This window comes from Camelus dromedarius, chromosome X (assembly GCF_036321535.1).
Source record: "Camelus dromedarius isolate mCamDro1 chromosome X, mCamDro1.pat, whole genome shotgun sequence".
In the NCBI taxonomy this organism is placed as follows: Eukaryota; Metazoa; Chordata; class Mammalia; order Artiodactyla; family Camelidae; genus Camelus; species Camelus dromedarius.
Window position 1 is genome coordinate 34,274,046 of NC_087472.1, and position 23,871 is coordinate 34,297,916.

A 23,871-nucleotide genomic window follows, 5' to 3' on the forward strand; every position below is an offset into this window, starting at 1 on the left:
GACCCCGCCTCCCCGGCGCTGGGCAATTTAGAGCCGCGCGCGGGGCGGGAATGTAAGATGGCGGAATAGCAACGCGAAGTGCTTAGTACTGAGTCTCTGGGCCGACTTGGTTCGACTCGGCAGCAGCAGTGATCGCTAAGCAAAGAGCGCCTAGGGTAGTTGGCCAAGATGCCGAATATCAAAATCTTCAGTGGCAGCTCCCACCAGGACCTATCCCAGAAGATTGCCGACCGCCTGGGCCTGGAGCTAGGCAAGGTGGTGACTAAGAAATTCAGCAACCAGGAGACCTGGTGAGGATGAAGTTGGGACCCCGACCGGCCTCACCTGCCCGGGCGGCCAGGGAGACACTTAGGCAGCTGAGGGTAGGGGGATGGGGCCACCGCGTGAGTTCCGAAGGACTGGGGTGGGGGGAAGGGGCAGCTAGGTGGCGAGCGTGCCCCGTGGGCAGTTTCCGTTATTTTACCTCTCGCGGGAGGGTCACGCTCATTCTCACCGTGCGGTGGGGTGGAGTCAAGATGGAGCTGGAGGCGAAGCTGCTGGGTTTGAGGGCAAGAGCTGGAGGACCCAACGCGGGGATGGTGGCTGCCTAAAGCTACGGGAGGGGAAATACGCCTAGGCTCGGTAGTGGGGACACGTGGCTTTGTCGCTTTGCTGTGGAGCCATCCAGACCGGATTGGGTTCTCTTCAGGTCATAGACCAGACTGCATGGAAGATCCTGCTGCGTACTGACTCCTCCTAGTGTTTCTCCTAGAGTCAAAGAAGCAGCTTTTTGATTAGAAACGGTGTCAGTCGTGTTTCCTGTTGAGGGAAATTGACATTATGTACTGAGGGCGCCAAAATTATTACGGAGGATTTCCCTTAGACTGGCAAGCGTTAGGCTTTTCACGTCTTTAGACTTAAGTTAAATCTAGACGATCAGATAAAATGATGCGTTAACTGCATCCTGACAGCCAGCATCTCAGTTTGAGCCACCCAGAAAATCTTAGGGAATCTTAATTCTGGAATCCTTGGCTTTCCTCACTGTAGCTACTGGTTCAGACAGTACAAAAGCATATTTTTTCAGTACCAAAGTTTATCCTGACCTTGCCGACTTCTTTTAACGCCATGTGGGGAGTTTAGGAAACCGTTTTATCCCTTAATGTTAAGATAATCGAGTGGAAGGCCTGGAATTCGAATTTTTGCAACTCGAGTTTGTTTCTTTGCCTTGCTAATTAAATTTGCTCCCTACCCCCACTTCCACATTCCTGCCCCTTTGGGCCATCTTAGAGATAACTTGGTCACCTGATCCTTTCAATACCCCTTCCATCTAACCGTAGAATCTTCTGGTTCTGATAGGTGTTTTTTTGTGTTATTACCCTGTTGATCAAATCGTAGCAGTGACCACACAGTCTTATACAGTTATCTGTAATTGTTAAGGGGAAAGTTTACACCAAACCTAGTGATCAGTTAAATTGGTGAAGATTACTTTGAACATTTTTTTCTAAGTCCTTATGTTTCCTGTTTTCTTTCTTTAAACTGATTACCAAAGAGTAACTCCCCCCTTATCCTTTTTAGACCCGGCTGATAAAAGCATTCATGTGTAGCAGACAGCTTCTTTCTGGATGCTTGATCATTGTGCCATTGGTTGTGATGCAAATGATAGTGCACACACTGCCATCTGTAACCAGGCAATGCCTTAATGGAAGGAGGCTAGCCAAGCTTTAGCTTTAACCACACCATTATGACTCATGGGCAGTAATAAAGAAGACAAAACAGGACCAGACTTTGCAAGTAGCCCTACAGCTAAGGGACAGGAATGATTTTCATTTAGAGGTGTTTTTTTTTTGGTCCCCTTAGAGAACTGTGGCTATTAACTCCTTTTCCTATGCTTCTAGGAAAAATGCAAAGGCTTTATTTTTCCTTGTGTACCCTCTGCATAGTGTATCACATCAGAACCTGAGGCTATATTGGGAGAGTAGAGGGGGAGAACAATTTAGTGTTCAGATTGGTTTATCTAAACTGTCAGCAATCCCAGTCTACTAATGAGATAAAAGGCTGATTTCATTCTGAAACAACCAGATGGGAACAACTTGGAAACATTGGATTAGATTAAGTCCAATGTGAAAAATTGCTGACTGGTTAGGTTGTCTTGTTTCTGGCTTAATTATTAGCTTTTTGGCTCCTTAGATGTTCTGAAATCTTCATTGAACATAATCGAATATGTTGCCTATGGAGTTTCCCCTCACTTCCCTGCCCCCAACCTTTGGCTCTTCTGTACTGCAGGAGTGGTAATGGCTGCCCTGTGTGACTCTTGGGATCTAAAGGTCATGGGCAGGGCAGCTCAGTGGATGCTGTGGGTCATCAGATGAGGAACGCAGAGCCCATCCTCAAATGAGACTGTTTTGCTATTTGCTGCAATTTGGCAGAATCTCAGGGGTTGATGCTCTCTTGAATGGAGTGGCTTTTCTTCTTAAGTCAGGGTCATCCTTTGCTGTCCAGTTTTTGAGGAAACATACATGCATATATATGGGTATATGACACACACAAATACATATGAGAGGTTACATGCTCAGGTTCTGGAATCAGAGAAGCTGGATTTGAATCCTTAGCCTTTCTTTGCATCATCTGTAAAGTAGTATCTATCCATAGGGTTATTGTGAGGATTAAATGAGATAGGAGTAAAGTTCTTAGAACATTGTCCAACACAAAATAATTGCACAGATGCTGGTAAGGGATGGTGATGATATTGCGGAAGACGTGGAAAATATAGAAGAGGACAAGGAGGGGAAAAGACATCCCAGATAATTCCACCAGCTAAAATAAACTGTTCATATTTTGACTTAGGACCTTCCAGATGTTTGTGTGTCTATGTACTTTCTCAAAAGTGTAGGACAGGTTGTTTATAGCTTTCTTCACTCTGCAGTATATTTTGAATAGATTCTCCCCTTAATGTTTACATGGTTTTAAATAGCTATATATCATGGTTTTGCTATAATTTTAGATAACCAAGTCCCTATTATTAGATATTTACAATTTTGACCTATTTACTTTATATGAAAACTCTTGAACATAAATGTTTGGCCATTCCTGATTATTTCCTTAGGATAAATCTCTAGAAGGCAAATTACTAGGTTAAAGGGTATACACCACTTTGGGAGGCTTTTTAATATCTCCTGCCAAATTGCTCTTCAGAAAAGTTGAATGAGTTTCTACTCCTATCAGTAATACCAATATTAATGATAATGTATAGTGACTGCTTGAAATGTGCTATATAGTTCCTACCCTAAGCACTTTATACACATCTCATATTTAATCTCTTCAACACTGCTATGAGGAGTTGCTGTTACTATCCCCATTTTATGGGCAAAGAAATTAAGATTCACAGGTTAAGTTACTTGCCCAACTCTAGGTATTTGAATTTTGGGCTGGCGCAGTATCTCTGGCTTTTGAAACTTTTGAGTGTATCGCATTTTTTATTCGTGTGGTTGATGTACAATACTTTATAAGTTTCAGGTGTATAACATAGTGATTCACAATTTTTTAATGCAATTTTTAAAGGTTACGCTCCACTTTCACTTATTACAGAATATTGGCTGTATTCCCCATGTTGTACAGTACACCCTTGTAGCCTATTCTACACCCCATAGTTTGTACCTCCCACTCCCCCACCCCTATGCTGCCCCTCCTGCCCTCTCCCCGCTGGCAACCACTAGTTTGTTCTCTGTATCTGTGAGTCGGCTTCTTTTATGTTATATTCACTAATTTCGTGGTGATTCACAATTTTTAAAGGTTATATACCATTTGTAATTATAAAATATTGCCTATATTCCCTGTGTTGTACAATATATCCTTGTAGCTTATTTATTTTATACATAGTAGTTTGTACCTCTTAATCCCCTCCCCCTATCTTGCCCTTCCCTCTCCCCACTGGTAACCACTAGTCTGTTCTCTATATCTGTGTCTGTTTCTTTTTTGTTATATGTACTAAACTTTTTGACTCGATTCTCTTCACTATTGTTAAATTTTGGTTTATTTGGTTACTCTGGATAGGCTGAGGGGGGATGACTTTAGCCTTGGTTGCCTAGGATTTTCCTAAGAACTGTATCTGATGTTGGTTAATCTCACGTATTTCGCACATGCCAACATCTCCATCTAAATTCTTGAGATTTTCTTAAGAATGCCACCAATCAAAACACACTTTTCGATTCACTTTATTTCCTTTTTGTGTTTAACATTCCATGCTAATCAGATGCACTTATGCCTGATCCTAAAGGAAAAGGTAAAGGAGAAGCCAGTTTTCTCATTGGATGGATATAGCCAATCATCTGCCCCCCCCCACCACAGCTGGAGAGTAATTGGCCCAAAGCCATTTGGAGGACATGCCATTAGCTCAAGGGAGAGAACAAGGAGTGTTACCTTTTAAATTGCTAAACCAGGTCTTTCCACCTAGTAGATTATATTAAGAACAAACAGGTTATAGGCACACCATCAATTGTTCTACCATCAATCACTACCTAACTTACCATCTCTTAGAGGAAACTATAAGAACAATATCAAGGTTTTTTGAGGATTCATTGAACTGGTTATTGACCAAGCTGTATAATCATGGCTTTAGTTCAAGGGCTTTAGAGTATAATTCATGGGCTTTTTAAGGCTTTATGAAAGTTACCTTAAAGTCCTAACTGGAGAGAAAGATTGTTCTTGATTAGTGAGATTAGAGAATTATATGCAGTAAAACAAGGCAGTGTCCTAGTTTACTTGTACCACATTATTTTTAATATAGTTAAATAACTTTTTCAAGTTATTAGATGCATGTCTGATCATAACATCCTTCTGTGCTTGAGGCTAAGTGTTAGTTTGGCTTTGGGAAATTGCTGCACTGTTGATTATCATCAGATGGTGGATAGCACAAAAATGGTACTGGTGATTGTGTTACATGGTGAGCTGGTCATTTTTTAAGAATTCCTTTTCAAGACTGGACAAAGGGCATGAACAGATAATTAACTTACATAAGAAATGTAAATGTGGAATAATATGTCAAAATATTATTATTAATAAACCACTTGTCATCTCTCCAAAAAAAAAATTCCTTTTCAAGCCTTACTTGTTGTTAGAATATACTTTTTAAAGGAATCATTTAGACTAAAACTATTTGCTAAAGCAAATGCTCTCTGATGTTTAAGTTGGCAGTGAAAATTTAATTTTATAATTAATACCTTACCTGCCTTCAGGTAAAAAAGAAGGAATTTAAAGTGTGTTTCATGATAGCCATGGGTAAAAAAGGTTAAATAGGTACATCAGAAACCTATTAGAACAAAGGACTATAGTAATTGTGCCAAGAATTTGGCATAAGATGATTACCTAAGTTGATTTAGTGTTACTTTAACTGTATCCCTTGGCTTCCTGGCAGCCAAAGGGATAAACGGATAAAGGCGTATGCAATGGATTATGTAGTTTTCATTTTCATAAAACTCTTTAAGATACCTCCAGGCCCAGAATTCTATGAATTTTTAAGCATGGTATCCTTAAATAATGAGTGAATAACATATGAACAGTGTAAGCAATTTTGTGGTTATTTTTTGTATTGACTTTGCTAGTTGAGGCATTTGTTAGGAGAGATAAGCCACCATGGTCTAAGTATGTTGTTTTCTGGTCTTACTTGATATTATTTGGTCTTATTTTAATGACAGCTTTAGAATAGATAATTAGCCTGGCCTTTATCCTGTCTTGGATCCATTGTCAGACTGCTCTTCCCTAGCTCCTAATCAGACAGCCTGACTCGGGGGTGAGTGTCTGGAGCACAGATGACATTCTGTGTTGACTCAAACGAGAGCCAGAAGCTTCCAGTACCAGATGTAGAGGAAACGATTGGCTTTTTATTGGCAGTCAATGTGCCTGACTTTCACTCTCCCCCAGAGAAGTGGAGATCTTGGTCAAGGAGGTGAGTGGGAGATGACTATGGGGAGGGATTAAAATTTTGAGTTTAGAAGTTGCTCAGATATTTGGAGTACACGGTCAGGACCCTAGAGTTGTGCACCGTAAAACATAGAAGGGGCTCTTCCCCCTGGAACTTCTCAAAAGGGCAGACAGTGTTAGCAAAGGAGATCTGGAAGTCCCTCTGAGCTCCCACAGCCTCTTATTTGGGCCTACCACTGCTTGTGCAGGCTCACTTCCACGAGGTGTTATTTAATCCTGTCTAGTTGAGTGTTTTTTTTAACATTAACATGCAATCAATATAAAAATCGATATATTTTTCTTTTCTTTATACTGTCTTCACAATAAGGTGTGGATTTCACACTTACAGTGCATCTCAATCAATCTCAGTCACACCGGCCATATTTCAAGTGCTCGGTAACCACCTGAGGCCAGTGACTCCCACAGTGCACAGTGACGTTCTTGGGCCCACAAGTCGAGACACATGCAAGTTACTCTCCCTCCTGCCCATCCACTTAAATTTTGAAGAATGTCGCCAGAAAGCAATTTTGGCATGAGTGTAGCTGACAGATTTAGTTGGTTCTTAAGGCTGATCTTGATAAAATTGATGTCAGTTCAGCTCTGTTGGGATCCACAAAATTGCTGTATGGTTCATTATGTTGCACAGTGTCATGATTTCAGGATGTCACCATAAAATTCTTAGTAGCCATTGCATCATGGTGCCCCCATCAGGCTGTAGTTCTTTCCCCAGTTAAATATCCATCAGCTGAGTATCTGTTAAAGGGTATGAGCAGATCTTTCAGAAGCTTTGAAGAAACACATTGGACCCACATACCTGCTGTGTGTGGTGGGTTACATTGTAAGGAATGATAAGTAAGCATCAGTCTTCTAAATGTTCCCAATAGCAGGCCTGGAGAAGGTTCTTGCTTTGTCTAAAGTGAGCAGATGCAAGAGGCCACCTAATCCTGAGTGGCGTTAGTTCGTTCCTTCATTCATTCATTCTTCGTGTCATATTGGCATGGCTGGCTGGGATACAGATGAGCATGACAGATCTGGTCCCTGCCTTCATGGAGCTTGCATTCTAGTGGAGGACACAAACAAGTGCATAAAAATAAGGCAGTGAGAAATTGTGATAAGTGTTCTGAAAGGAATAACCAGGATAAAGAGAACTACTGGGGAGGGTCGCTTTATTTAACTTTAGTTATGGGACATTTCAAACGTGTACAGAAGTAGAGAGACTAGTAGAATGATCTCTGTGCCGTGCATTCATCACCTAGTTAAGCAGTTATCAATTTCTGGCTAATCTTGTTTCATCTCTTATTTCCCTTCCCCATACCCCACCCCCCACAGATGGATGATTTTGAAGCAAACCTTGATATTATATCACATCACCCATACACACTTCATTAGCCACAATACCATTTTGTTGCCTAAAGAAAATTAACAGTAGTGTCTTAATATCAAATAATTAGCCAGTATTCTAATTTCCGTCTCATAAAGGTGTTTTTTTTTTTACAATTTGCTTGAATTGGTATGCAAACAAGGTCCATATAGTATAGTTGGTTGATAATTAAGTCATTTTTAATCTTATCCATTCTCAAGGAAGTCACTTTTAATAAGATGATCAGAAAAGATATTTTGATTGGAGACCTGAGAAATGAGTGAGTTTGTAGAAGAGCGTTCCAGGTAGTGGGAAGATGTACAAAGGCTATGAGGTGGGAATGGGGTGTATTCAAGGAGTATAAAGGAAGATGGTTTTGACCGATGTGTGGTAAACCACAGAGAACATATTTTGAGATGAGCTATTTCTCAAATTAACTTATAACCAGAGTTCTCCAAATTCCCTCATAGTAGTTTCTCAGAAAATAATACAACTGGGCTAGTTTCTTTTTACTTACTACAGAAGTGCCTTTGTTTTTTTGTTTGTTTTTTGTTTGTTTTTTAAACATTTTTTTTATTGAGTTATAGTCATTTTTCAATGTTGTGTCGAGAAGTGCCTTTGTTTTTAGTTATACTTTTATGACCTCAGCTTCCACTGAGGACTGCAGTAATGGTTTACTCAAGCAGACACAAGGTATAATAATATACCTTTTGTTAAAACTGAATTTTGGGCTAATTGTACATTAGCAGACAATTGTAAGAAATAATACAGAGAGATCCTGTGTACCCATTACCCAGTTTTCCCAAGGTTCCCAAACTAGTTTTCCAAACTACTTTTCTTGTGAAGCTAGGGTATAATGCAACAAGCAAGACACTTGGCATTGCTGGAGTGGAGATACAAAACCATTCTGTCACCGCAGGGATCCTTCCTGTTGCCCTGTTGGAACCACACCCGTCTTTCTCTTCCTCCTCCTCTGTATTGTCTTTTTTTATATTGTCTTTGGCTTTGGTATCTGGGTAATACCGGCCTCGTAAAATGAGTTGGAAAGTATTCTCTCATGTGTTTTCTGGAAAAGATTATGCAACATTCATGTTAATTCTTTAAATGTTTGGTAGACTGCTCCTGTAAGGCTGTTTTAGGTCAGCCTTCCTAGAGGTTTATCAATTTTATTGATGCTCCTCCCCCCAAGAACCAGCTTTTTGGTTCAGTGGGTTTTCTCTATTGTTTACTGTTTTTAACTTCATTGACCTCTGTTCTTATGGTTACTTTCTTCCTTCTGCTTACTTTGGGCTTATTTTGCCCATTTTTCAGTGCTAAAGGTTTATCTCCAGATACCCCAAAATAATGGGTTTTCTTCTTTGCTCTGGCTACCAGGCTATCTCAACTTCCCTGTTGGCTTCTGGTTTTATTTTTACCATTTGCTTTTATTTTTCTTGTTTCACAATATAAGCTAACCCCATTTTTTTTAAAGTAGGATCCTTTCCATTGCTACTTGGATTGGAAAGGAATAAATATTAAATACTTTTACTCTTAGAGCAGCTTCTAGCAATGGAATTCTCTCCTGTTGAAGTTTTTCTCTTCACCAAGTTATCAGATCTATTTCTCGTCTGTACACACTACACACACATGCACACATGTGCACCCACAGATACCCCTACTTCACCTAGAGGATTAGTTGGGGAAATAGTGTTACTGTGAGGTGTCACTGAAGTTATTTTTTATTTTTTAATAAGTTATTCTTGGTAAGGATCCAAGTATGGATATTAAAACTTTCATTTTATAGTAAAATATAGCCTTATTCCATAATTAGAGTAACTTCCTGTGGAATTTTTTAAAATAAGACTAATTGGACCAGGGTACAGTGAGTGAGAGCAAGGACCAAAGCTGTTCTCCATTGTGTCCCTGGCACCTAGCACAGTGACTGGCACAGGGACATTTAATATTTGTTGAGTGGACTGCCAGTATGGTAGGTGTGGTACTGTCCTGTAGAAGACATCGTTATACAATAGTAGTGATTCATTCCTTGCATGAGCTTTCTACTTCTTCTGTTATATATGGATTGTGACAGTCATAGATACTATATCAAATCTGTATTCACATACACGAAATGAGATACAGCCCACCTACTGAAATTCTGGTTCAATTACTTTTAAGTATCTTGGCCGGTCTTTTTCAGTCCTGTCACCTATAAAAATAGGTAATATCTGTATAGTGCACTGGGGTAAACTGGGGCAGTAAACTCTTCCTGGTACAGGGGGTCCTGCAGGGGAATCTCCTGAAGTCTGAGGAGATCAAGTCCACATGCAGCCTTAACCTATTCATAGCATATGTGGGGAGACTGCTTTTTAGACCTTACTGTCTGTAGGTGTACAGTATAGTGCTTTAAAATCTCTGATTTTTGTTGTCCTTCCTTTCCTGTAGTGTGGAAATCGGTGAAAGTGTGCGTGGAGAGGATGTCTACATTGTTCAGAGCGGCTGTGGTGAAATCAATGACAATCTGATGGAACTTTTAATCATGATTAATGCCTGCAAGATTGCTTCAGCCAGCCGGGTTACTGCAGTCATCCCGTGCTTCCCTTATGCCCGGCAGGATAAGAAGGATAAGGTAGGAGAGGAATCTCCTTTCTTTTTTTTAAATAATTTTTTTTAATCAGGGGAAGGAGGAACACTTGCCCAAAGTCAAAAATGTTCTTAATCATCAAATGTACATTTAGAGGAAATTATTTTTTCTCTTAGGCATTACTTGATTTTCAAAACAATTGGCATGTAGATTGGTTTGTATAAAGCAACACATTTGCAGTCTCTTTTATTCCAGTCATATATATGTGACTTTTGGCCAACTCACTACTGTTTTTCATTTTATCAATAAGACTAAGCACCAGCTCCCATGGAGTAGAATATTTTTTAAACTGGTAGATCCTCTGAGGCCCCTTTGGGGTTTTAGTTGTGACCTCTTCATATAACTTGAAGTCTGTTTCATGAGTACTCGGTCTCATTACACACACACACACACACACACGCATGCATCTCTCACCTTATTTGGTGTATTAGAGGATAAAGCATATATATAAAACTTTGCAGGTACAGGTCTATTGTAATCAACGTCCAAATTTTACATACAATGCTTGGGAGCAAGCCAGATATTTTTAATCTAATGGAATACAGTGCTCCTATGGAGTGAAGGGCATGGGCCTTGCAATTTTACGGTGTAGCCAAGTATGTTTACCTGTTATTTAAGGGGATTGAGGTTGCTGGAAGGGTGACCTACAGAGAAGTAAGGGAGTGGTATAACTTACAAAATGAACTATAATTTCCATCCTGTGATGTGTCTTTAAATTTTGACAAGTTAGATGTGACACAGGTTTGAGTATATGTTAAAAGAGACTTTAGTAAAATTCTTTCAAAAAAGATTTTTTAAAGTCTGCCAGATTTAAATAATTGAGCACTGGAAACACTTGACTAGGCTCAAAATATGTACATTAAGAAAATGAAAGGTAGAAAGATACTTTTTTTCCTGAGTTATGTATCCTGGTTTGGAAAAATGATAATTTCACTTAGTATTTGTGCTAGATTATGATCTATTCAAAGTCAGTGATTCTGTCACTTTTTATGAATTTCCTGGTAGCACAGCGCCTTAAACATAGTAGATGCACAATACATAAATGCTTCTGGGGAAATGAATTGTTTCTCAAATTGGCCTTTTTTTTTTCCTTTCCTCTCCTCCATTTAGAGCCGGGCTCCAATCTCTGCCAAGCTGGTGGCAAATATGCTCTCTGTAGCAGGCGCAGATCATATTATCACCATGGACCTACATGCTTCTCAAATTCAGGTATCAGTGGAAACTAAATATTAGCTTAGGAATTATTAGGGATTAGAAAGGGGGGTAGGAGAGGACTGATAATGCTGAGGAGCACAGGGAAGCAAAAACTGCCCAAGTACAGCTCACATCAACTAGACATTGATGACATTCTCAACATCCTCACCTTAAACATATTTCGTGGTCTTAGTGATGTGGGGTGGTGGAGCATAGGCTCTGGCATCAGACCTCCTTTGAATTACTGGCTGTGACACTAGCTTTGTAACTTTGGGCTGGTTATTTAACTTCTCTGAACATACGCTGCTTTGTTATTGGGAGTATTAAATAAGATACTAAATTCATAGTATAATACCTGGCTCTTGAAAGGCACCAAAAGATGGAAGCTGTTATTGTTATTACATTTAGAGCCATAGATATTAGAATCTACTTTTTAGCATTAACACAGTGGTAGGGAAGCAGAATACCACATTATAGTTTGTACTTTTAAAAAAGACTTTGAAATCATTATCACTGGAGGCTTCTGGGAATTCAGTGAGCTATAGGACAGGTGATTTTGCCCATTTTATAGAAGAGGATCAGGTCAGTTGTACTAATCTGTAGCAACGAGTATTAATTACTCCTGGCTTCTAGTTACTCTCTGTGGGCATATATTATAAATGCCTTCCACTAAGTTTATATATCATAGCATCTCTAACTGGTTTACCAGTTAGCTCTTGTTCCTTAACAAACCAGCTCAACAGTGGCATAAGGTAGTAAGTATTTATCACCTCATGGGTCTGCACATTGGCTGGGTAGTTCTGGTCTCGGCTGAACTTGGGCTGTTTTTCCCCTAAGAGCTCACCCTTGTGCCTACGGTCAGTCGTGGGTTACCTGAGGGCTGGCTCTGCCCATGGTGCCTGGGCTGTCTTGCACAGCCCAGATTCAAGGAGGCTATTTTTACAGTCTGCCACACTGGGCATGCCTTCTGATCAGTTTGAATGTTGCAGTAAAGTATTCTTTGGCCAAGTTACTATTCTCTGTGTGTTCACCATTTGTAAATGGAAGAGAAGGAAAATGAAACAAAACTGACCCAGCTTCATTCTACAGGGCTTCTTTGATATCCCAGTGGACAATCTGTATGCAGAGCCTGCCGTCCTGAAGTGGATAAGGGAGAACATCTCTGAGTGGAGGAACTGCACAATTGTCTCGCCCGATGCTGGAGGAGCTAAGAGGTATGATTGAAATCCATATTATTTCCAATGTACTGGGAAAAGCGTTCAGAAAGCGGTGTTTTTCTATTGAAGTGACAGGGTTTTTTTTTTCTCTTTTCTTGTAGTATAGTTGATTTACAGTGTTGTGTTAGTTTCAGATGTGTAGCAAAGTAATAAAGTTATACATACATACATATATATGTGTGTGTGTGTGTGTGTGTGTGTGTGTGTGTGTGTATATTATTTTTCAGATTCTTTTCCATTATGGGTTATTACAAGATAATGAGAAGTGGCAGTTTTTAAGAACGTCAGAGTGGATGTGGTGGTAGCTGGGACATGGGCTGGATGTGGTTTTACACACTCCCCTTGTACTGGTCTGAGTCATTACCTAAAAGACAAGATAGCAGCAGAGGGGGCGCTAAATAGTCTGGTATCATGGGCTTGGGCTTGAGCTTGACCGTAAGCTGTCAGTGACTCAGCAGTGCAGGGCTAGCATCACTGCCATCAGCCCATCAGGAGGGACAGGCAATTTTGTTTTCTAATGAGTGACACCTGCTATTGAACCCCAAGCTGATCGTGAACAAGCAAGCTTTTACATACCTTTTAATGCTGTTAGTTAAACCGTTTTGATCCTTTGAATTAAAATATTAAGCAGGAAGGAAAAGAAAGTGGTGATTTTGTGTAAAGCCAAGCTCTGAACATCATTCTAAACAAACTGATTGCCAGTTGCAGTGCTTCAGCCCACGTGGTACAGACCAACAGCTTTTCTTTTCCTTAGCGGCTCACTCGTTAGTAGTGCATTCAGAAGCATGACACATGTTCTTCTTGTTGTGGAAATAGATTAAAGAGCCACAAAACACAGATGATTAGGAAGGGTGAATTCAGATCTTTCCAAAAGCCATTCAGATTTTCAATAACTGTTTCTCAACAATCTGCTTATTTCAGAAACTTCAACAGAACTGATAAGCTGAGAGCTTGAGTTGTGTTCTCCAGCCAGATGTTTGGCTTTGTGAGCCCCATGTCATCGCTAGTTACCATCTGTAATACTAGAGACAGAGGCTAAACAACATCCCCCTCGTGGTGGTTGTCATACTTGTCTTAACTCCTGGCATTATTTTCACATCTTCCACGGGGACTTAGAAAAACGTCACATTTCCAATAAATAATCAAGCACAATTTTCTTTCCAGAGTTGGGTACATAAAACTGCCTTCAGTAGATGACTTATGGCTATGTGATTTTTTGGTTTATTTATCATTTTCTTACAGAGATGAAATATTTTCAAAGTGAGTGACTAGCACTTCTATCTTGGCAGGGTTTTGGTGCTAGGTAGATTCTGGTGTGATTATGACTTTGCATGACTTTGCACGACTTTGCACATGGTTCTCTCCTCAAGGATATAGGGAGTGACTTTTTCTAGCCTTTTATGCTTTTTTTTAGTTCGTTGGCTATTGAGTATGGATGGTTTGGGATGCTTGAAGTAAGTGAACATGCATTTGCTAAGTAATCATCCCAACCAGATTGGTAACTCTTGATGTTATGTGCCCAGAAAGTAGGAATGGACAGCACAGGGTACGGGTCATTTAGCTCAGGGAACAAATGTTGCCTAGATTGTGGTTCATATCTTGTCGGTTCTCTATTATGTGGTCACAGATTTCCCTTATTCAGCACAAACTCAAGATATGTGACCATAGTCACAAGGGAAATAAGACAGAGTACTCTGGTTGGATCAGTACTACAGTAAAAAAACAACCCAAAGCACAGGCCTCTTCACACATAACAAGGATGGCACAGTGGGGCAGGGCTGTACATGTCACTGGAACAGCACAGCCATTCACACTAAATGGATTTCTGTTTGAGTGAATTATATGGTACTTTATTGCCAGACAGATTTGTTTTCTGTCCCACCTTCTGATTTTGTATTATCTTGTAATAAAAAAAGGAATTCTGTTGTGATTTGGAGATACTTTGGGCTGTACAGCGAGATGCCTGGTTTGACTGGTTAATTGGTATAACTTTCTAGCAGTCATTAAAGGAAATCCCAAGCTTGGTATCCAGGTACAATTGACATTGACAGTTGGTGGGTCACTGAGGGGAGTGTGACGAGGGCACGGGCATTGGAACAGGCTGGGTACTGCTCCTCCCCCACCAAGTTCAGGTTCACTTCTCATCACATCCGCCTATCAGATTGGGATGATGTACCTTCCCATCATTAGTTAACCAAATCTTCTCTCTCTCCTCTTCTGCTGCCAGTCCGTTAAATGAATGTAGCCTAGCTTTATACTGCTTCCTGGGACTGGTGAGGGTGTCTGTCCATACTCTACTGGAACCCAGAATGAATTCTAATTGAAGTCTGACCAAGACATTCAGCAACTGCTCTCAGAATATGAAGACATTAGTCTATAAAACCCAGTATGTGATACCAATCAATTATAGTTGCTTCCTCCCAACCATGGGAACTATTGGGTTTCAAGGAGTATTCTCCCCCAGAAATCAAGCCCAGTCTTTAATTCCTTTCTGTTGTCTTAAAAGCCCCCACCCCTACCAACACACATATTTTTAACTGTGAATACTCTGTCTGGCAGAGTGACCTCCATCGCAGACCGGTTGAATGTGGACTTTGCCCTGATTCACAAAGAGCGGAAGAAGGCCAATGAGGTGGACCGCATGGTGCTGGTGGGAGATGTGAAGGACCGGGTGGCCATCCTGGTGGATGACATGGCTGACACTTGTGGTACAATCTGCCATGCAGCTGACAAGTGAGTGCCTTGTGGTGGAGTTGGGAGTTCAAAGTTAAAAAAAAAAGTTAAGTGCTAACTGAATGCCCCAAGCCTGCCAACGCTTCTTGGAACTAAATTGAGGGGATGATAGCTAGCTTTGTTTTGTCCCCCTAGGCTGGAATTGCAATGCGTTAAATTGATGAGTACTCTTTATTTTTTCTCCAGATTTCCTTAGTTTTATTTTTCCTTCTTATTGTGCTAAACTGTATAAAACATGAAATTTTCCATTTTAACCATTTTTAAAAGTACAATTCAGTGGTATTAGTTATATTCACAATGTTTTGCAACTATCACCACTGTATTTCCAAAATTGTTTCATCACTCTGAGTACTCTACTTTTTATAGTTTTTTTAATGAGTTAAAGTAAGAAATCCATAGGCCTGAGCAGACAGAACTAGATTCTCATATTTATATTTTACCTGAACTAGAAACCCCGGTCTTACCTCTTGACTGTCCATTTTAGCTGCTACTGCCTTTGCTCATGGTCCTTCTCACCTCTTGCCTGCACTGTCCTGAATTGCCTTCCCTCTGTTCACTGCTGCCAATCACCAGTCTCTTACCTCCCCAGTCCATCTTTTACATTGCCTCCCCCTTCACTTATTTTCCTAAAACTAACGCTAGACCCCCTCACTCCTCCATTAAAACCTTAAGTGGCTCCCCATTGCTTATAATCCAAGCTGCTATGGATAGCATTGTTTCTCATCATTTGGGGAGGGGTGGGAGGGGAAAGAATAGTGACTTTATTCGGAAAGCCAGCAGACTAAGAAGATGGTAGACTAGTGTCCCCAAAAAACATCTTGCCTGAGTTAGAATTCAGGCTTGTTTTATATTAAAAGGGGAGGGAGTAAAGTCAAACATTCCATGGTCCCGGCCCACCTCTGGAGTGGAGGTGTTAATTTCTTCCTTCCTGCAGTCATTCACAGTTTCCTGTGAGCTAAACAAAGGTATTTTAGCTTAATTCTAATTACCTGTGAGGCAGGGTTCCCAGAGATGGGCCATTATTTATAATTTAAGCTTATAGGCTTATAATTTTTTTAAACCTCCAAGTGTCTGTGCCTTGTATAGTCCCTAGCATATATATAATAGGTGGTAAAAAAATATTTGTGTGCTGAATGATTTCCTAGTTTGGATCCTGGAGTGTACATTTATAAAACCACTTTTATCACATTAGTATGGTAATGCTAATTGCTCTAACAGATCAACTCCAACGCTTCTTGGAACTAAATTGAGGGGATGCTAGCTAGCTTTATTTTGTCCCCCTATGCTGGAATTGCATAAAGTTCTTTGAATTGATAAAGTTTGAATTGATAAAGTTTGAATTGATAAAGTTGAATTGATAAAGTTTCTCATTCACAGTATGCTCCAATGAGAATATTCCTCTTTCAGTCTTGTGGTACTGCACCTTTAATATGTGGCTTCCAAGGTTACCTTGGGAGACATTTCCATTTTGGCCAGCCAGAAAGGGAAAGGAACATGGCGGATCACCCATGGGAGATTTTTATAAGTATCTGTCCATATTTTGATAGCCAGAATTATGGCCACACCTAACGGCAATAGAGGCTGGGAAATGTAGTCCAGCTGTGTGTCAGAAAGAAGAAGAGACAGATTTTGTTGAGTGCAGCAGTTTCGTGCCACAATCCTTTTACACTAATCCAAACCTATTCAGATAAATTCTTAGTCCATTTCTCTCTCCTTGCTATCGACTGAATTGTGTCCCCCTAAAATTCAACCCTATCCCCCAGTGTGATGGTGTTTGGAGATGGGACCTTTGGGAGATACTAGGTTTAGATGAGGTTCTGAGGGTGGAGCTCTCATGATGAGATTGGTCCCCTGTAAGAAAAGATGCCAGAGCTGGATTCCAACCCCCGCCCACAATGTACGCACACAAAGAGGTCATGTGAGCACACAGCAAGGTGGGGGCCACCAACAAACCGAAAGAAGGGGTCTCAGAACAAAACCTCCCTTGCTGACACCTTGATCTTAGACTTCCCAACCTCCAGAAACGTGAGAAATAAAATTCTGTTGTTTAAGCCAGCCAGTCTGTGGTATTTTGTTATGGCAGCTAGAGCAGACATTCCTCTTCCCCAACTCGGATTTTACAGTGACAAGTAAGAGTAATCCTAATCAACTCCGCTTTTTCCTCTAGACTTCTCTCAGCTGGAGCCACCAGAGTTTATGCTATCCTGACTCATGGGATCTTTTCTGGCCCAGCCATTTCTCGCATTAACAATGCATGCTTTGAAGCAGTAGTAGTCACCAATACCATACCTCAGGAGGATAAGATGAAGCACTGCTCCAAAATACAGGTGAGGGTGAGACTTGCAAAACAAGACTCTGCTGAGTGTTTGGGAGGTGGTTACATGTGTTGAATGAGGTGTCTGGGTTCTGAAGATTTCCTCCTTTGCGCTCAAGGTTTAGGCTGCCATCAGGATCTATAACATAAAAGTAAAAAAAAAAAAATCAAGTATCTGAAATTTCAGACTGCTAGACTTCAGAATCTCTGGAGGATGGACCCCAGGTTTGTACATTTTAACAAGCTCTCCCAGTGAATGTGATGCATGCTCGAGTTTTCGGATCCACACTTTACACTGTGTGTCACTGTTAAATGTTAAATGTTGGCCCCTGTAACCATAACGTGGCACCTTTAAGCTGTTGGTATGCTTCTTAGAACTTCCAGTGGTTCTCAAAAGTGTGCTCTGGAAACCACCTAAGTTAATTACCTAGGGTTCTTAGTAAAATGCAGATTCCTTTACTCCATCCAGGACCTACAAAACCAGAGGTCACCAGTACTTTAAAGTAAGTCCCCAGATAATTGTTAGACAGTAAACTTTGAGTGCTGTTGCACTTAAAGAACAAAGCCTTGCTTAATTAAAAATGTGTACAGTAATCCATTAGCTTTCTGAGGTATGTGGAATTAGAGGGTTGATGTCATTCTTAAGGATTTTTTTTTCAGCTGAAGTAAGCATTTTTTTTCATTCCTAAGAATTTTTAAATGCAAATCCACCACCATCTTGATGAGTCAGAGTTTTCTCTCCATTAGCATTTTTACTCTTCTCCAAGTGGTTGGTTATATTTAAAACCTGTTATGAAGGGTGGCTGGGTGCCGGCTCACTTGGGGAAACAGCATAGCGTAGCTGCATTAAGAGGAAGGACCCTTACCAGGCTCATCAGTGTCTGCAAACTGGCCAGCCATCTCTGTGATGCTAACCCGATGCTTTTCTTGCCTTCCTAGGTGATCGACATCTCCATGATCCTTGCAGAAGCCATCAGGAGAACTCATAATGGGGAATCTGTCTCCTACCTGTTCAGTCATGTCCCTTTATAATAGAATAACTTCGGAGGCTTTAAAAAAATAAAGTGAACCCCGCCCCTTACTTCCCCTTGGTATTTGATGAACAATCTAGCAGAAGACCCAGCTTGTGGCAGTGTCGCTTTCTGCTCCCACATCAGGTGTATTAGTGTTTCTCCTAAATTAGAGAAAGATTGAGGGTAAGTGCTGGGATTTCCTGCCTGCATTGTCTCGTCCCTGGCTTCTTTGATCTTGTGAGCCTTGCAGCTTTACATACGGCTCAGCTGCTACAAGATTTACGACTTCAGAGGGCGTTATGTAGGGTATCTGAGGTGTCCCGGGGAAGCTCACACTACTTTGCACGTGAACATTTCTGGGTTTCCTTGGTTCAGAGGTACTAGCAACAAAGCCAACCCACCCCCGCCCCCAGTGTGTGACAAGTTCTCTAAAGTACTAAATTATAGCAAGAGCCTGGGGCAGCCTGAACCCAGCTCTGGTTGCTGAGCTCCTGTGAGGCTGGAGCAGCTCTAGGGCGGGAGCCTGATTGGAGGCAGCCCACCAGGCAGCAAATGCTTCTTGGGAGGAAAAAGCCTGACCCATCCCCCTTTGCTTGTATTCTGTCGCTTGGATTCTCCTTCCCCGTTCCTTTCCATTTGGCCTGACTTTCTTTTCCTGGCCAAATGCCCTCTTGGTCCCAAATGATCGTTGTGCCAGTCTCCTGGAAAGCAAACTCCGCTTCTGCTATATAATCCTTAACATTTGTGTGAGATTATTTTGCTGTAGCTTAATCTTCCTTAGCCCACTACCACCACGGTAGTAGGTTTTAGGTGGTGTCATAGTGCCTTTTGATTAATTTAACTATTTCATGATCATCTTCCTTCCTTGGATCTATTTGGCCTCTCAAATGACCTGAGATTTCTGTTAAAAAGTGATGTCACTGTCTCTGGTAGAAGAAACTAATAAACTATCTCTGTGTGATCGTGGGTCTATATCTGTACTGGTCTCTCTGTCCAAGCTTTGGTTTAGGTGTCTGGCTGCCCAGTGATAGCTCTTTACTTCTTTGTTTCCAAGCTACGGACTGCATTGTTAAGCCAAGAGTAGATGAGGCTGCAGTTTTCTTCAGCTGTAAGCCCTTATGATGTCTGGGGTTAACCAAGAACTAGGTGTATAATTCTGTGCACTAGACCTGAATTACAGGATGTATGATGCCTGCTGGATCTCTAGTTCTTATTCCTGGAGATAGGAATTAGGTATTTTCTTAGAGGAAGAGAGTAGTTTCTATAATTTGTTCATCATTTTGAGCTGGTTTTGCCAAATGTGATAAAACTTTCCATCAGTAGTTGACACATATTGAGCATTTAATTTCAGCCATTCTAATTATAGTGCATTCCCAAATGTTGTCAGTTTCTTCGTGCATCATCAAGTAAGGGCACTCTGACTTTGAGGGAAGCTAAATGCTTCTGGAGCTTTGTGAATAGGGCTCCCTTATCTTTGAAGCCTGGTTCTGCTTTTGGTTTTGCTTTATGTTGAATATTGGGGTATTTAGTATCACTTTGGAAAGAGTGATTCAAAAGGGACCAAAGTGAGCAATGAAATGTGTTCCTCTGACCCTCCAGCCCTCTTACACCCGAGGTCTTTGCTCTGGGAGAAGCTGACATGGAGCATTGATGGCACAACTTGCTGATACTGCTGTTTGCTGAAGTATTGGGTCCGTTGAACACGACTTGCCATGTCAGAATGTTTGGACATGAGACGTCTAATGCGGGCCCCCCTGGGTAATCCATCCAGTTCCTAGGATGAGATTTTGAGACAGTTGCCATCTTTGATCCCTATGCCTGGGGGAAGGTCAAGATTCAGTCCCAGAGACACTCAGCAAAGTGTCCTAAGCACCACCAAGGCCATTGTTTCGAAAGACCAGTGTCCTGGATGGCAAGCAATTCTTGACTGGGGAAGAGTAGCAGGAACAGACCTGGAGGGGCAGGGGGAGGAGGGACAGAAGCTGAATGGAGTGGCAGTGAGAACACAGTTGAGAGGAAAGTACACCTGTGATAGCTTAGTAATTGCTTCTGAGCATTAGGCACCACGGGTTGGATTTCACATCCTCTCACCTGCCCCTCCCCTCAGAAACGGAGAAACGGGGATTACTTGGACCAAGGCTGAGCTGGGCAACTCTCAAATCTAATGCCTTTACCAAAGATTAATTTCATCTCAAATTTGGGCTTTCCAGATTTGGAATAAAAGCATTTTCCACTCAAGAGTTTATTTAACTTGCCCATTAATAGCATGTAGCTCTTAACCTGAGGATTATTAGAATTGTGTAAAAACTGGTTGAAACTCAAAACTCTCCTATTGACCTGAGGCTTCCTGAAAGGAGTCATGTTATTAGTGTGAGGATGGGGAAGACAGCTCCATACTGCTGCCCCCAGGGCTCAGCACCAGGCTGGAGACCACTGAGAGAGTAAGTGCCCTATTTGTGAAAATAGCTGTTATGTTCAGTCAGGGAATGGAACCCAACTCCTGCACTCACTTCAGTCAGCACCTCTGGTCTTTAGATGGGTGCATCTTCAGTTAGCTGGCTCCCAGAGCCCTGAGCCCCAGTCTCCTCTTGCTCCTGGTTTTCCCTCTCCCTGCCTTTGCTAGGGATTCACTTTCATTGCCATGACAAGGCCTTTTAGCAACCAGCGTATCATAGATCAGAAGAGGCTATAGAAGGGCCTTGTGTCTTTGGAGTCCTATACGGATGCCAAAGCACCCCCTCTGGTCACGAGGTAGCTGAGGGTCATCTGTGCTGCCCTCCTGTACCCTCTTCTGGAATTCACACAGCCATGGGGTGAGAACACACTCCCGAAGTTAATTCACACCTCATTTTCAGGCTGAGGATGGACCAATCTTACGCCTATCCAGTCATTTATTTTGCTGCTTTTTCCCCACAGCTGGCTCTCGAGTAAAGCTGTTCTAAAAGGCTCAGCCTTTTTGCACATGATTATTCAAAAGCACACTCTGGTGTCCCTCCCCTCAGAACTAGTCATTGGCCCCTGGACACGGCTACTTGAAACACATGTCTTCTAAGTCTTGACAGTCATGGTTGAAAGGCAAGTGGTGCTACCTACAGCTAAAGACTCCCCTCCTGCTTTACTCTTTCACCAACTTTTGAGGACTGTCTTTCTCTTGCAGATCTTTTTTTTTTTTTTTTGGCCAGTCTCAGACTCCTTGTTTAAGAATAAAGCAGATTGTCCAAATTACAGTGGGTAAGGCTTGATGTTCTGTAGAATCTTGGTTCAAGTATTTCTTCTAAATCATTCCTAAGTATAGATCTCAGCAGGACAACTGCAGGAGAGCTAAGATGTTAATGGACACATTCAGATCCTTGTACTAAACACGTGGGGGTTGGAATTGATCATGTTTCGTCATTGGTTCTCAAGGTTTGCTATTCTGGGATGTTTCTGCCGGGGCAGGCAATGTTAGCAGCCTCAGAAGACCTTATGCTGTTAAGAAAAACTTGTGTTTAAAAAAAAGCAAAACATTTCAGGGATAAGATTGAATGTAAGGTCAGATGATAAATCAGAAGTAAGACCAGCTGTTAGTTGTCAAATCTGAATGAAATTCCAATGTAAAGTCAGTTTCTGAGAGTTTTCCCTAAGTCTGATAACCGGGAAAGTGACATGTGGTCACATTTGGTGCATTTGCATGGAGGTGGGGGGTCACCATCTCTTTTGAGTGTTTCTTACCGGGGAATCAATGGAGTGAGGGATATAGGGGGTGATACGAAGACGGGATGGTCATTTCTGTAAAGCTTTCAGGAAGTTGAGACCCGTGCTAGTGATTGTTCAGTAGCTGCTCTTCATGGCCTCTAAGGTTGCAAAGGAAAAGCCGTGCAGGTGCTGGACAAGTCCGTACTGCCTCGTCCTCCCTGAGGCTGCTTTCCTGTCTCAGCACCTTCCATTCCCCTCACCCTGCTGCCTGGAAGCCTGGAGGCCCTTGATGTCCTTAGCCCTGGATGTTCTTAAGGACACAGATCGCGCCATGGAGCTCCTCAGGCCCTTGGTTCTTGAGGATGTTCCCTTGGTTTTTAGATTGCAGACTGAAAGGGAAGGAGAGATGGAGGGGCAGGGTGACCTTTTCCATCCCAGCCCTTGGTAATCTTACCTGCCCCTGAGCCTCAGAAAGCTGGCTGGCTCCTTGTCCAGCTGAGTCCCTGGGTGTGATCCTCGTTGCTGCTGACCTGTTGTATGCCCCTTGGTGACAGCTCACCGTCCCTGCCACCAGAGTCAGACTCCTCTCCATCCTTCCCTTTCCGGGCTCTTTTCCCCAGTACATTTCTCCAGAAGCTCAGCAGCCAACTGTAAAATTAAAAATGGAGGGGAAGGCTCATTTTGAAGCAAAAATACCTGAAGCCATTGTGGAGTGACAAGAGGCTTTCTCCAATTCCCCTTGTCCCGCTTTGTTTTCTCAGCTGGGTCAATTCTATATTCTCCAAGTTCACGGCCGCACTCACTGCTGCAGCCGGGTCTTATTGTTTCACCCATACAGTTGCCATGAGCTCACATTTTGGGGTTTTGATTCAGGGTTTGAATATAAAACAGAGCAGCGAGTCCTGACCAATCCATTTCACTTGGGCGATAGGAACAGAGGTTTTCTACCACCAGCATGTAAGTCAGCCTGGAGCCACTCCACCCACCTGTAATCCTCATCCTCCAAGTTCTTAGGGCAGGGCCTCTGATGACACAATGAGGGGGACTTAGTGGTGTGAGAGGGGCAGCAGCAGGGTCAGTGGTGGGGCACCATGAAGGGAGGGCCTGTCACTCCTGCCGAGCTGCCACCAGGGGGAGCCAAGCAGAGGCTGGAAGGAAAGGACACCTGGGGAAACTGGCTCAGGTCTCTAAGCACCTGTCGCTCCTCCAGGTCCCCTCTTCCCCCATATGTCCCCTGCAGCCAGGATGACAACACGGTGCCCAATTCCCACTCATTTAGCAGTCAGGAAAGTGCAGTGTCAGTGCCTGCCCAGCACTGTGTTGATGCTAGGAACACAAATGAATCCCACTCGGTCCTCCACCCCAGGTGCTCTTCTAGAGGGCAAAACAAGACATTACAACTTGATGTGACAGGGCCTGTGATGAGGGAAGAGCCAGATGCGACCGGAGCACAGGAGAGGGCACCTAAGCCCATGGTGGAAGTCAGGGAAGGCTTCCTGGAGGAAGTTGTTTTTACTCTTGAAGCAGCTGATTATAAGTTGGCCACAGAGGGATTGGGGAGAGGGGTTCTTCAGGTGGACAGAATAGCATGTGCTTACCAGGTCATCCAGAAGAATGTGGCTGGGATGTGTTTGTGTGTGTGTGTGTGTGTTTGTGTGTGTGTGTGTGTGTTTAGGGGTACGATGGGGAGCTGTGATGAGGAACAGGACTGGTGAGATCAGATCATGAAGGATCTTATAAATAGAATGGCCAGAGGCTTCCTGTCCGAGGGTGCTTATTAATAGCGCCCCTTACACACCATCCTGGTTTGG

At 42.2% G+C, this 23,871-nt stretch overlaps 1 protein-coding gene across 1 annotated transcript; it reads left to right on the forward strand.

Annotated features, from left to right (window-relative positions):
* Nucleotides 1-26: 26 nt before the first annotated feature.
* Nucleotides 27-18,453, forward strand: PRPS1 (phosphoribosyl pyrophosphate synthetase 1). The gene is made up of 7 exons (XM_031446163.2): nt 27-290; nt 9,716-9,899; nt 11,025-11,123; nt 12,198-12,322; nt 14,885-15,058; nt 17,226-17,385; nt 18,312-18,453. The coding sequence occupies exons 1-7, from the start codon at nt 169-171 to the stop codon at nt 18,402-18,404; spliced, it is 957 nt and encodes a 318-aa protein (XP_031302023.1). The 5' UTR covers nt 27-168; the 3' UTR covers nt 18,405-18,453.
* Nucleotides 18,454-23,871: the final 5,418 nt, after the last annotated feature.

What these genes read in the sequence shown, in the direction of transcription:
- PRPS1 (XM_031446163.2), top strand. Translation starts at nt 169, where the DNA reads ATGCCGAATATCAAAATCTTCAGTGGCAGCTCCCACCAGGACCTATCC. An exon ending in TACATGCTTCTCAAATTCAG is followed by an intron (nt 11,124 to 12,197) that starts GTATCAGTGGAA and finishes TTCATTCTACAG; the next exon opens with GGCTTCTTTGATATCCCAGT. An exon ending in GATGCTGGAGGAGCTAAGAG is followed by an intron (nt 12,323 to 14,884) that starts GTATGATTGAAA and finishes TCTGTCTGGCAG; the next exon opens with AGTGACCTCCATCGCAGACC.